The 12844-nt window shown below is 38.7% G+C and overlaps 1 protein-coding gene across 2 annotated transcripts in view; it reads left to right on the top strand.

Annotated features, from left to right (window-relative positions):
* iffo2b (intermediate filament family orphan 2b) overlaps positions 1-10127 on the top strand; it is a 30828-nt gene extending 20701 nt beyond the window's left edge. The window contains exons 4-9 of one of the 2 annotated variants that reach the window (XM_055659228.1): positions 2631-2771; positions 4595-4761; positions 7211-7331; positions 8182-8271; positions 8408-8534; positions 9257-10127. In XM_055659228.1, coding sequence (XP_055515203.1) covers positions 2631-2771; positions 4595-4761; positions 7211-7331; positions 8182-8271; positions 8408-8534; positions 9257-9369 — 759 coding nt within the window. In that variant the 3' untranslated portion in view covers positions 9370-10127. Of the gene's footprint in view, positions 1-2630; positions 2772-4594; positions 4762-7210; positions 7332-8181; positions 8272-8407; positions 8539-9256 lie in introns of both variants that reach the window. The other variant, XM_055659229.1, reaches the window with a different exon arrangement.
* Positions 10128-12844: the final 2717 nt, after the last annotated feature.

Here is a 12844-nt window from a genome sequence, read left to right as displayed (position 1 = left end):
AGGACCTCTCCATTACCCTTTTTTTGCTTTCTTGAAACTTATGCTTTCAACTAGACTTTTTGCAATCATGGTATTTTTAACTTCACTTTTTGTAGTGCTGGGAATGTTCATTCTATCTGCTAACTCTTCAAATTGTGATCAGTCATTTCTGAGAACTTGCACTTATTTTTGGATCTTTAAAAAAAAAAACTTCCTTTGACCACATGGTTTCCTGTCTATGGAAATCGTATATTGTTTAACGTAGCAGTTGAACAGATTTCTAACTGGTGCAAGACTGATTAGATGATTAGGTCACTTTTTATACTTCCTATGGGTAAGCTGTTGCTTTTGTTCAGACTGAAAAGGAAAACCCGGCTACCATTGTGCAAGGAGCAAATTACACATTTACACGCTGACCCCACTCGTAAATATTTTTTGTACTTCACAAATTACAGTAAAACGGATTGAATATGAACTCCATTCGCAGAGCTGAGATTACAATGGAACTGGAGATAGTGTGGTGTTATTTTCTTTGAAATAATATCCATTTTGTGGTTCCCAGGAGGGTCCAACTTGCTTGTGGGAGACAAATTTGGGTTTGATTTTCTCATGGATAGCATTGTTGTCTTAATTTTGGAAAAAGTATTAATAGGATATATTTAAGTTTAATATCTTTAGATTGCTGAAATAATTTGGAGGTGAGATCAAGCTGAAAATTGCTTCAGCTAATCACCTTCTGAATAAATTTAGTAACGGAAAAGCTCAGCATATGATATTTTTAAGAATCATGTTCGACTGGATATTCTAGATAGCCGCTAGGTAGAATTGGCTAAGGTGTAGTATTTGTGATAAAACCTTAAGCATCGAATAAAGTACCAAGGGTAAATTTAAATGAACAAAAACTCCAAATATTACAATTTTGTTGGCCATTTCCCTTATCTGGAATTCTCATTAGTGTTGCTTGAATGGTTGAGGCTACAGCTGGTTATATACTATGCTTGACAGTCTAACTGCAGACATGGCAGTAATGGTTTCAAGATGTTATTGCAGTTACCACATGATTAATCTGATGCCAAATTTGGTAGAATTCCCATTGGATTGTGGCCATGTAATTTTGGGGAGAGGTTTCACATTTCAGACATTTTTTCACTTAACTGCTGTGCATCATATTGCATTAAAAGGCAAAGTCAGATAGCTGCTTCACCTCATGACTTGCCTTTCCCACCCCTCTCCCAACATCTGTCTGGTAGGAAATAGTTGTGACGAATGTAAAGCCAGGGGAATGTTAAGCCTGTTCCTAGAATTCTTTGCTGGCACATATTCTCAGTTTAGATCCAATAATACCATTGTTTAGTTTTGTCTGGTACTTCACAAAAGAATGAAGGGAGGACTTAAGGTCATGAGTAGGGATTTTATTAATAGTAATGTGTGAGCTGCAGACTTCTGGTTTTAGAAATGTTGCTCAGTCAAAAGACTGCCAAGATCACATGTATGACGGAAAGGGGGGAAGCCATGATTGCGATGAGGGCAAGAAAGTAGAAACAAGCTCTTTGACCTATGCCGACCAGAAATCACCGCATACAACAGCACTACCCTACACACCAGGGATAATTTAGAATTTTACGGAAGCCAATTAACCTACAAACCTGTACATCTTTGATGTACCCCTTCCCAGTTCTCCCACTAGTCTTACTGTCTCCGACTACATTATATCTTTGACCCCACCCCCGCTGACACGAGTCTGAAGAAGGGTCTTGACTCGAAAAGTCGCATATTCTTTCTCTCCGGAGATGCTGCCTCACCTGCTGAGTTACTCCAGCATTTTGTCTACCTTCGATTTAAACCAGCATCTGCAGTTCTTTCTTACACAATCTATTTTATAGATTCTACAGATCTACTAATTATATAGATATCTATTTCATCCTTGCCTCCATCCATTTTTCCTAGTGTTCCCCCTTTTTCGTTGGAGCTCCCCAGCTGCCTTACCCACCTCTTTATACCTGCCCCATCTCCTTCCTTACCCTCTATTCCTGCCTTGCTACCTCTACCCTGTCCTCTGTACCTTGTACAGCTGGCATGATTCAATTTTTTAAAATCAGAAATGCACGTAATAAATCACAGAAACTAAGTTGTCAGGTTGCTGGCTGTTATTGCTATATACGTGAAGGTAGAAAAATGATTTTGTAAAGTTTGAGGTTGTCTTAAGCAGGTGTTATTTAATTTCATTAGTGCATTAATTAAAGATGAGTTTCACTTTGAGCTGTAGTATCTTACTGCACAGGAAAAGACCCTTCAGCCCAACTTGCCCATGCTGACCAAGATGCCCCATCTACACTAATCCCACCTGCCTGTGTTTGGCCCATATGCCTTTAGCCCATATCCGTGTGCCTGTCCAAATGTATTTCAAATGTTGTTATGCTACCTGTTTCAACTACCTCCTCTGGGAGCTCATTCCATATACCCACCGCCCTCATTAGTGTGGAAAAGGTTGCCCTTTGGGTTCCTATTAAATCTTTCCTCCTCACATTAAACCTATGTCTGCTGGTTCTTGACTTGCCTGTCCTGAGTAAAAGACTCGGTGCATTGAATCATTGAATTGAAAAGCATAATTTTAGCACAGCCTTTATAAGTCGTCTTCAATGTCACTTCAGCAAATGTCTGACCTGGATACCAAGATTCAAGAGAAAGCCATGAAAGTGGATATGGATATCTGTCGTAGGATTGACATCACTGCCAAACTCTGTGACGTGGCACAACAACGAAATTCTGAGGACATGAGCAAAATATTCCAGGTGAAAATTGAGGATGTGAATAAAAGTGCATGTGAATAAAAGTTTTTAATATTACTGGCCAGCAGATTAAAACATTCTCTGCATGGTGTCAGATGAGATGTAGTATAATGACAAATAATGTTCACTGAAATTCAAGATTCTCCTGATGTACATTGTCTTAAAAGATTAGTTAAGACAAATAGAAACATAGAAAATAGGTGCAGGAGTAGGCCATTCGGCCCTTCGAGCCTGCACCACCATTCAATATGATCATGGCTGATCATCCAAATCAGTATCCCATCCCTGCCTTCTCTCCATACCCCCTGATCCCTTTAGCCACAAGGGCCACATCTAACTCCCTCTTAAATATGAACTGGCCTCAACTACCTTCTGTGGCAGAAATGTGGCCCCCTTGAAGACAGAAACAGGTGAATTTATTATGGGGAACAAGGAAATGGCAGTCGAGCTGAACAGGTAATTTGTTTGTGTCTTCCTTAGTGAAGACAGAACCAATCTCCCAGATGTACTAGGGGACAGAGGATCAAGGGTGACGGAAGAACTGAAGGAAATTCACATTAGTCAGGAAATGGTGTTGGGTAGACTGTTGGGACTGAAGGCTGATAAATCCCCAGGGCCTGATGGGCCCAGGGTACTCAAGGAGGTGGCTCTAGAAATTGTGGACGCATTGGTGATCATTTTCTACTGTTCTATGGGTACTGGATCAGTTCCTGTGGATTGGAGGGTAGCTAATGTTATCGTACTTTTTAAGAAAGGAGGGAGAGAGAAAGCAGGGAATGTAGACCAGTTAGCCTGACATCGGTGATGGGGAAGATGCTGGAGTCAATTATTAAAGATGTAATAGCGGCGCATTTGGATAGCAGTAACAGGATCGGTCCAAGTCAGCATGGATTTACGAAGGGGAAATCTTGCTTGACTAATCTTCTGGAATTCTTTGAGGATGTAACAAGTAAAATGGATAAGGGACATGTCACCTGTGGATGTAGTGTACCTGGACTTTCAGAAAGCCTTTGATAAGGTCCCACACAGGAGATTGCGCAAAATTAAAGCACATGTTATGGGGGTAGGGTATTGACATGCATAGAAAATTGGTTGGCGACAAAAAACAGAGTAGGAATTAACGGGTACCTTTCAGAATGAGAGGTAGAGACCAGTGGGGTGCTGCAAGGCTCGGTGTTGGAACTGCAGCCAATTACAATATTAATGATTTAGATGAAGGAATTAAAAGTAACATTAGTAAAATTGCAGATGACACGAAGCTGGGTTACTTGGATAGTGTGAACTATGAAGAGGATGCAGGGTGACTTGGATAGGTTTGGTTGAATGGGCAGATGCATGGCAGAAGCAGTATAATGTGGATAAATGTGATGGCAAGAACAAGAAGGCAGATTATTATCTGAATGGTGTCAGATTAGGAAAAGGGGAAGTGCAACGAGACCTGGGTTTCCTTGTATATCAGTCACTGAAAATAAGCATGTAGGTGCAGCAAGCAGTGAAGAAAGTTAATGGCATGTTGACCTTCAAAATGAGAGGATTTGAGTATAGGAGCAAATAGGTCCTTCTGCAGTTGTACAGAGCCCTGGGGAGACCACACCTGGGGTATTGTGTGCAGTTTTCGACTCCTAATTTAAGGAAGGACATTATTGCAAGAATCCTTGCAAGAACTTTGGTGTCAGCTCTGAGTAGCCCATCTGGTCCATCTCAGTATACCATTTCATCCATGTATTAACGTCTTATTTTCCTGCTGCTGTACCATCCAGCATTAGAACTCTGGGAGTTACTGAGAGATTGCTACCATTTGGGATTCTACTTTTTGATTTACAAAGGTGCCAACTGTCAGCAAAAAGAAAGAGAAAGATAAGGAGAAAGAGAAGAAGCCCGCATGTGATGATGAGAGCTCTGAAACTGATGGAGATACAACGCGGCATTCGGATGATGATGTGAGCACATCTATTAATATAACAGATGAAATGAAACGGATGCTCAATCAGCTGTAAGTAATTAATAGTTTCCTCTGGTTAGTTAATGCACTTTGTATACATTTGCGGTATCTCCTCTGTGTCTAATGACAAAGCTGCCGCCTCATTAATTTTGTGGCTTTACAGAGGGTTAGAAGATGGACCATCCTTTGTGGTTCCTTTAAAGATTTTAATTCATTTAATTTCAGAGGCTAATATGGGCAATTTATGTAAGATGAAAGTAGAAGAGAACGGAAGATGGTAATTCCCAAAATGTTACATAACTCTACACTTACATAGTGCTCTACACTTACATAGTGCTCTACACTTGCTCTACACTTACATAGTGCTCTACACTTCGAGACTGTTTGTAAAAGTCAAGAGTGTTTAATTGTCATATGTACTGACAATCATATGTACCAACTAGAGCAATAGCATTCTTACTTGCAGCAGCATAACAGACCTGTTAATACAATACATGTAGATAATATATAACAAACTAAAATTCAATAAATATGACGTGTTGCGGGTGGTGATCTGAGGCTGCGGCAATGTGTGTATTTTGTTGAATTAGGATTGATACCTGCTGTTTCTTTTTAACTCATTTCAGTTCTAAGGGCAAAGCATACACTGATATGATGAGCCACCTGTTCATATGAGGAAAGGAAATACAATTAATATCATTTTGGGCATTGTTTAGAGTTTAGTTGGAGAAAAAATAATTGTATCTCTGAATTAAAGTTGAATCAGGCCTATTACATGACATGAATCGGGTGAACAAGAAGTTCTTGTAATACTGGGGAAATGTTTTATTATTGAAGATATCCTCATCTTGAAAGGTTTAGATCTGAGACTCTTGCTATTTGGATGATGGTATTTCAAGTTTTATGTAAGTGAAGTATTTCTCACATTTTTATGGCAGCATTCCACACAGTCGGCATTCCATACACAGTCAGGCTAGTTCTCTGAAGTCTGAAGAAGGGTCTCGACCCAAAACGTCACCCATTCCTTCGCTCCGTAGATGCTGCCTGTCCTGCTGTTATTCCAGCTTTTTGTGTCTATCTTTAGTTTCCTAAATGGTTGCTTCTGAGCTTGACTGGATAGTCAAATTGGCAATATGGGATTTTAACCTGGACATAACCAGAACACATTAAGTGGAAAATGGCTTTATGCATTAGAGATTACGAAGGATTTCTCTTCAACACAGATGCAGATTGACCTGCTGACTATTTCCAGCTTTTTCTGTTCTTATTATTTTTCTGTCAAGTTGTCTGAAAAGGAAGGAATTTATTATTTTTTCCTAACTGTTTGTTAGCATCATTGATTTGTAGGCAGACCACAATACATCAAAGTTATATGATGTGAAATAACAAACTTGTACAAATGCAGATATTATGGCTTTTCACACCAAGCAATTATTTTGAAAGAGGGCAAATGGATAAGCATTGAGTAGCTGGAGAATTTGTTGCAGGCTGATGTCGATGTCAACTGAAATGGGCCAGTCTTCATAGCATTACAGGCTCACTGGATCTTTGCTACAGGAAGGATATTGGAACAATGGAAAAAATGCAGAGCAAAATTTATCAGCTGACGTCAGTCCTATCCTCCAGTTATTGACAATTACCTTAAAGTGCATCATCTTTTTTTATGGACCCTTCTATCACTGAAAGCAGTTGGTGCTTATTTATGTCAAAACCATTGAATCTTTATTAAATTTCTTTGTGATCTTCTAAGGAAGACAAGCTGCAGACTTTAAACAACAGAATTCCTGCATTCATGGTCCTGTTCTAGTATTTTTGCCCTGTACTCTCAATATTTCCTAAACTCCAGTGCCCCCCGGTGATTCATGAGGGTTTAACACGTATTGTGCTGTTAATGAAACCAAGGATCCTGTCTGCCTTTTTTAACAACTTTTTCATAGATGCTGGTTTAGTATTTTTGCACAGGCATTTGCTTTGTAACCTACTTTAAAATATTCCTGGTTTGGGTTATATACCTCCTTTCATTAATCTGATAGAAATAAATCACTTTACACAACCTTTGATTAAATTTCATCTGTGATGTGTGTCCATTTCATCAGTCTGGCTTTCATGGATTATTTTACCCTCATTAACGTTTTTGGATACTTCTTTAAAAAACTCATAAGACATGATCTCCCACAAGCAAAACCATGCTGGCTATCCATAATCAGTCCCCGTCCATCTAAATACATAGCTAACTTATCCCTCAGTGTCATAGTCATAGAATCATAGAGCGTGAAAACAGGTCCTTTGGACCAACCTGCCCACACCAACCAACATGCCCCATCTGTACTAGTCCCACCTGCCTGCGTTTTACCCATATCCTTTTAAACCTGTCTAAATGTTTATTAAACATTGTGATAGTCCTCTGCAGTATTTGCTGACACTTCAAGGGAGAATTGCACAACATGTTGTTTTACCTTTGCATGTATCTATAATTAATATTATGTGTGTTTTTCCCCAGGCGAGAGACTTTTGACTTTGAAGATGATTGTGACAGTTTAAGCTGGGAGGAAAACGAAGAGACTCTACTACTCTGGGAAGATTTCTCTGAGTACACAAACATTGTGGAGCCTCCTGCAGAGGTATTCTTATTTGTGAATTAGTGAATAATTCAACATAATTTTGCTGGGATTCTTTGAAATTATCCTATCAGGCTATCAATATCTTAAAATGTTCTGATCTTCAATGCTATGTTAATATAGTGGATTGTTTTGTATGAAATATCTGACCCAGACATTCTGAAGGCATTATTTCTTGCACTCGAGAATTTGTCAAAACTAATAGATATCTGTAAATAATGTTTTGTACCATTCTGAAATACAGAAAATACAAGAGGTCTGTTGCTACCTTCCTTGGCTCACATTAACTCCAGTTCAAATATTTCAACATTAATCAAAGTTGAATTTTCTTTTGAGGTTCTGTATGATGTCTCTATTTGCCTTTTCTCAACTGCCGGTGCAAAGACAGGGTTCTTTTCTGCTAGAGATTCAGTTGGTGATCATTGAAAAATATGCTGAACAATCTTGGCTTTGTTTATCCTTTTATATTTTATATTCTTCCATATTCTTTCTTCCCCCTCCCCCTCCATCTGAATGACATGTTGTATGAAATTGACTGTACCCCCATGATATTAATATTTGAGGGTTACACTATAATTCCATCTCCAGTCGTTACTGCTATTCTAGAAGAGGTATTGAGTCTCGCTCCCTCATTGCCAATCCAAGTTATCTCTGAACAGATATGGCATTATTAAAGCATGGATGAAAAAACCTGTCACTCTCGGGTTTCAACTTTACATCTTAACTATGTCTGGTGTACAAATGCAGTCTCCTGCACTCAAGTATAGAGTATGGGCACGTGACCCAGTGGGGTCTTTCAATGTTTTATGGATTTTGTAAAGAATAGTTAACCATGTCATTGTTTTAACCAAAGGATGAAACTTTGGAAACGGTGATCAAAGAAACAGAATCACTTTTCAAGACCAGAGAAAAGGAGTATCAAGACACTATTGGCCAAATAGAGGTAAGATTGTTTCAACGAACATTAAGTATTGTCTGAAAGTTTCAGATTTCATTAACATTGCTGACTCCATTTGCTGAAGTGCACAACATCTGAACTGCTTAATCTGTTTCATTGCATTTTTTTTTTTCTGGTGTAGCTGGAGCTGACCAGTGCCAAAAGTGACATGAACCGTCACCTCCACGAATACATGGAAATGTGCAGCATGAAGCGTGGCCTAGATGTCCAGATGGAAACCTGTCGTCGGCTCATTAAACAGTCAGGAGGCAGGTCAGAAATTCTTGATGTTAGAGCGCAGAATCTTAAGATTTGTATAAACGTTAAGTGCAAGATATTTCAAAGCGTTACTGGCACACTGTCGTGGTGCATAGAGCATAGCTGTGATCCAACTGTTTATAGATGGATGGGTGAATAATAAACCCTATCATTGCTGCTGTATATGGATATTGGGGAATAGTTCAAAACTATCATGGTGGCCTGTTCTCTAATCAGCACCTCTTCCTGACTGAAAGACCAAGACCAAGAAAATTGTACACAAGCACAACCTGTAGCTTTTTACCTTCCATGACAAAATGCATTAGAGTAATGCGCCATGTTCTATGAAATGCCTAGAAAAATGACATTCCCAAGAACCATTGGAGAAATTAGGAAAGCTAAGAATGTTTTCTCTTGAGGAAAACATTACAGGGACATTCAGATGATGCTCAAAATTATTTGGTTCTTTCGACAGTAAATTTGGAATAGGAGATTGTCATCAGAGGGAATCATTTAATGTAATGGCAGAGACCTGAGAGAAGATTACATTTTTTTATGAATTGCATTGTTTCATCTGAAATTTGAAAGGGATTCAGTTAAAGAGCAGTACAGTGAAACAAATTGGAAAGATCTGCTATAGGCATCGTCAGCTGAATGCTCTCTCGTGTACTGTAGGATTTAGTGCATGACATTTATCACTTCTAACATTTCCTTTTTCTCTTTCATTGGACAGAAATTCCCCATCAGTCAGTTCTGCCGCAAGTAGTGACTCAGGAAACACAGATGATATTACAGATGAACTTGAGCGCGATGGAGAAGGCGATAGTTCTGTCAGCTGATGAATGATACAAGTGAAGTGGACACAATCTGCCTGTACCCACAACAATCACCTTTTAACCCTATTTTTGGTAGGGTGCAAAGGGCTTTGTTCATATACATATAGTCAAGCCCTAAGCATTGGTGCTGTACATTTGTATAGTTGTACAGAATATCATCGAACAGAATTGGAAAAGCAATGACAACTTCCCACCTGGTGCAGAAACCCACCATGATAACTACTATGCAAGTGGCTTGCCTTACACGTCGACAGCCTTCATCTTGATGAGGGAGCTAAACTCCACAGCATTTCTGAAAAAATGCTGAACTATCTTTGAAATGCATGTGGCAGCTGATAAATATTAATGTCTGGGTTAAAGAAGTGGATTATTCGTATAGTTTGTTTATGCTAGTTGATAGAGAGGATCAGCAAGGACCATTCTGGGTTTCTGCATATCCTTAATGTAAAGTATTTCAATCAGATTAAACTGTAATTAATTATGTAATTACCAAAAACAGTGTGAACTGTTTGATGTGGTCTATTCATCTGCACTGGAAGTTAGTAACGCCATAAAGCTCTACTGTCTTTATTCTCTGCAAACCAATGTTGCTAAGGAACTGGATTATTGTGTCCTGCACAGAATTGTTATTTCTTTGGGCTGTATTTAATGTCCTAACATTGCCAGGGCTTTGAGAATGTACAATGTTGTATTTGGAGGATAAATTATAAACTCTTTGTAGGTTGCTCTTCATATCTGAAGAACCGGATTAAAGTTATAGATGGAAAACTGTATATTATGTAATTGTTAGCCCTTACTCCCACAAAAAATAAGGACAGCAATCAGTAATACCTTCAATATACCTCTTATTATTCATTTAGCTTCACTACCACAATCTGAGATTCTAAAAAGGAGCTAGATGGAGTTTACATTAAAACTGTACAGAATGGGAACTGATTGCAGTGAGAGATTCAGGACCATGAATAATTGATGGTTCATGCTTCTGTTCTGTAAACTTAGCATTTTACTTCAATTACAATTCCTAGAATCCTTCAACAATTCAGTTTTGAGCAAAACAAGGATACCTCAAGGTCCTATTATTTATGGATAAGAATAGTTCTTGAAGAAGTTTGAACGCGTTAGCCACTAACCAGCAGTGGATGCATGTGGTCTATTGTCTCAGTGATAGGATCTCAGATGTGAATGATCCAGAACCAGGTGATACTACAACCTTTTGTCTTACAAGCAATGGATCTTCCTGACACAGCTTAAGATGGAAGGCTAGTGCTTCACTGCAGTCTTTCCTCTTCATTAATTTATCGTATATTATTTGTTTAAAATGAGCATTTGGTTGCTTAAATGTATCCAAGTACTTGACATGTACTTTTATTAAAACAAAGGAGCTGGCATATTACCAGAGTTGGAAACTGATCATATACTGACAAAACAGTGCTACTCCTAAAAGTACAAAATGGAAGAGCAACCTTCCCCACCAATGCTTTCCATTTGAAGCTTGCATGTCTTAGTCTTTGGGAAATCGGGTTAGCAGGTAGCCTGCTAATTTAAAGCTAGTGTTCGATAATTTATACCAGAAACGTGGATAACTGGTTGGGTCTGGGGTGTAATATCCCATCTGTCTTCTTTGAATTATTTAGACTTTTATCAACATTCAGTCATAGGAAGAAAATTACTGTTATTGCATGAGGTTCTGGGAATTCACTCTATTTTTGTACATTAAACGCTTCCTGTATAAGATGTATAATGATTAACATAATTAAAAGAGGGAGTTGTCTAACAGGAAAGCAATTCTTAGTCAGTTATTATTTGATGTGATCCCATCTTTCAAACAGCTGTTGAGCTCCATTCTTTCTCTAAAACAATATACATTAATGCAAGCAAATCTTTTTCCAAAATCAAAATACATTAGTACAGTAAATTAAGTGTTCTCTCACTCGCAGAGTTTGATTTTAAATGTCAAAGCGGCACAGTAGCGCAGCTGGGAGAGATAATTCCTCACAGTGCCAGAGTTCGATCCTGACCTTGGGTGCTGTCTGTGGATTTTCCTCATCCAAAATACGTCCATTTTGTGGGTTAATTGGCCTCTATAAAATTGTCATTTGTGTGTCGGATGTGGATGAGAAGGTGGGATAACATAGAACTAGTGTGAACAGGTGATCGATGGTTGGCATGGACTCAACGAGCCAAAGGACCTGTTTCCATGTAGTATTCAATCAATCATTATTGACAGTGTCATGTTATAATAGTAGTTGAAAGATGGGAGTGGGGCTCTAATTCAATGGGTAGTGCTCAGCTCCCTTAACATGTGGCACATTAAAGGGAGATTTGCTCTGGGGCAGGAGAAACCGCTTTATGCTGCATCATAAATAGCCATCACCTAGCACCAAAAAAAATGATGCAGTTTAACCGAGAATAACCTTTTTATAAGTATTAACATTTGCTATTTGAATTGAAAGCATAATTTAAAGAGCCAAAAGAAAGATGGTAGTGCATTCAATTTTAATGCCTTTAAATATTGGTAAGTAAATTAGTGTGTCTGGACTTTTTTTCTCGTGAATTTATGTTATATTGAAATATTGAAGTATTTATTTCACTTGGCAACTCAGGCAAGCAAAGTACTTCCATATATTAAAACAATAATTGCTTATGAGATTGATTCTCAAAATGCTGTTTTTTATTGTCCATCTGCAATTGAACTTGAGTGGAGGAGGCAATTAAAAAATAACCACCATTGATGGGTATGGAATCATGATATTACAAATGGCAGGTTTCCTTCTCTGAAGGGCATTAATAAACCATACAAGTTTTTATGACAATGTGGTAGCTAAATAATTACCACAACAATTACTGGTGCTTTGTTTCAGATTTGTTCAATTGAAATATAATTCCCCAATTGGTGGATTTTAAACCTGCTTCTCTGGATCAATGTACCAGTTTTCAGTATACAAGGCAAATAATGTAACCGGTTGTGCTATCATGCCCTATTTAATCTCTGTTTACATTTTTTCATCCAAACAGTCTTACCTAAGGATTAAAATATTAAAATATGATAGTTTAATTATTCTTTGTCGAATCAATATATATGTGGAGTAAATTTGCAATTTTATTTTCATTCACTTGTGCCTTGACGGTGTTTTTTTTTACATATAGGCTGGGTTAGCTTCCCAGTCTGTCTCTTTCGTGAGAAACACACCCAACAAAGCTACGAAAAGGCCTAATGAACCACCGTGGCCTAAAAATCCATCGTGAGAATGAAATGCTCGGAGAAGGCGAAAGAGGTGCAGCGCACAGGCCTTGAACCTGTGGAGATGCAGGAGGGGCCCAGCCACGATTCACCCCGCAGAGGCCCAGTCCCTCCACGCACTAGAGTCTCCAAACCCCTGCAGAGTAGTTATTAAGAGGGCTGATCCGTGGGCAGTTGCTGCTGGGACGCTAGTCGGGGCCTGATCAACCCCGGCTGGGTCGCCTGGACGAAGGTGTCTGATGTT

This window comes from Leucoraja erinacea, chromosome 30 (genome assembly GCF_028641065.1).
Source record: "Leucoraja erinacea ecotype New England chromosome 30, Leri_hhj_1, whole genome shotgun sequence".
Lineage (NCBI taxonomy): Eukaryota > Metazoa > Chordata > Chondrichthyes > Rajiformes > Rajidae > Leucoraja > Leucoraja erinaceus.
The sequence above is the reverse complement of the archived record's forward strand: the minus strand, read 5'-3'. Positions and strand labels throughout refer to the sequence as shown.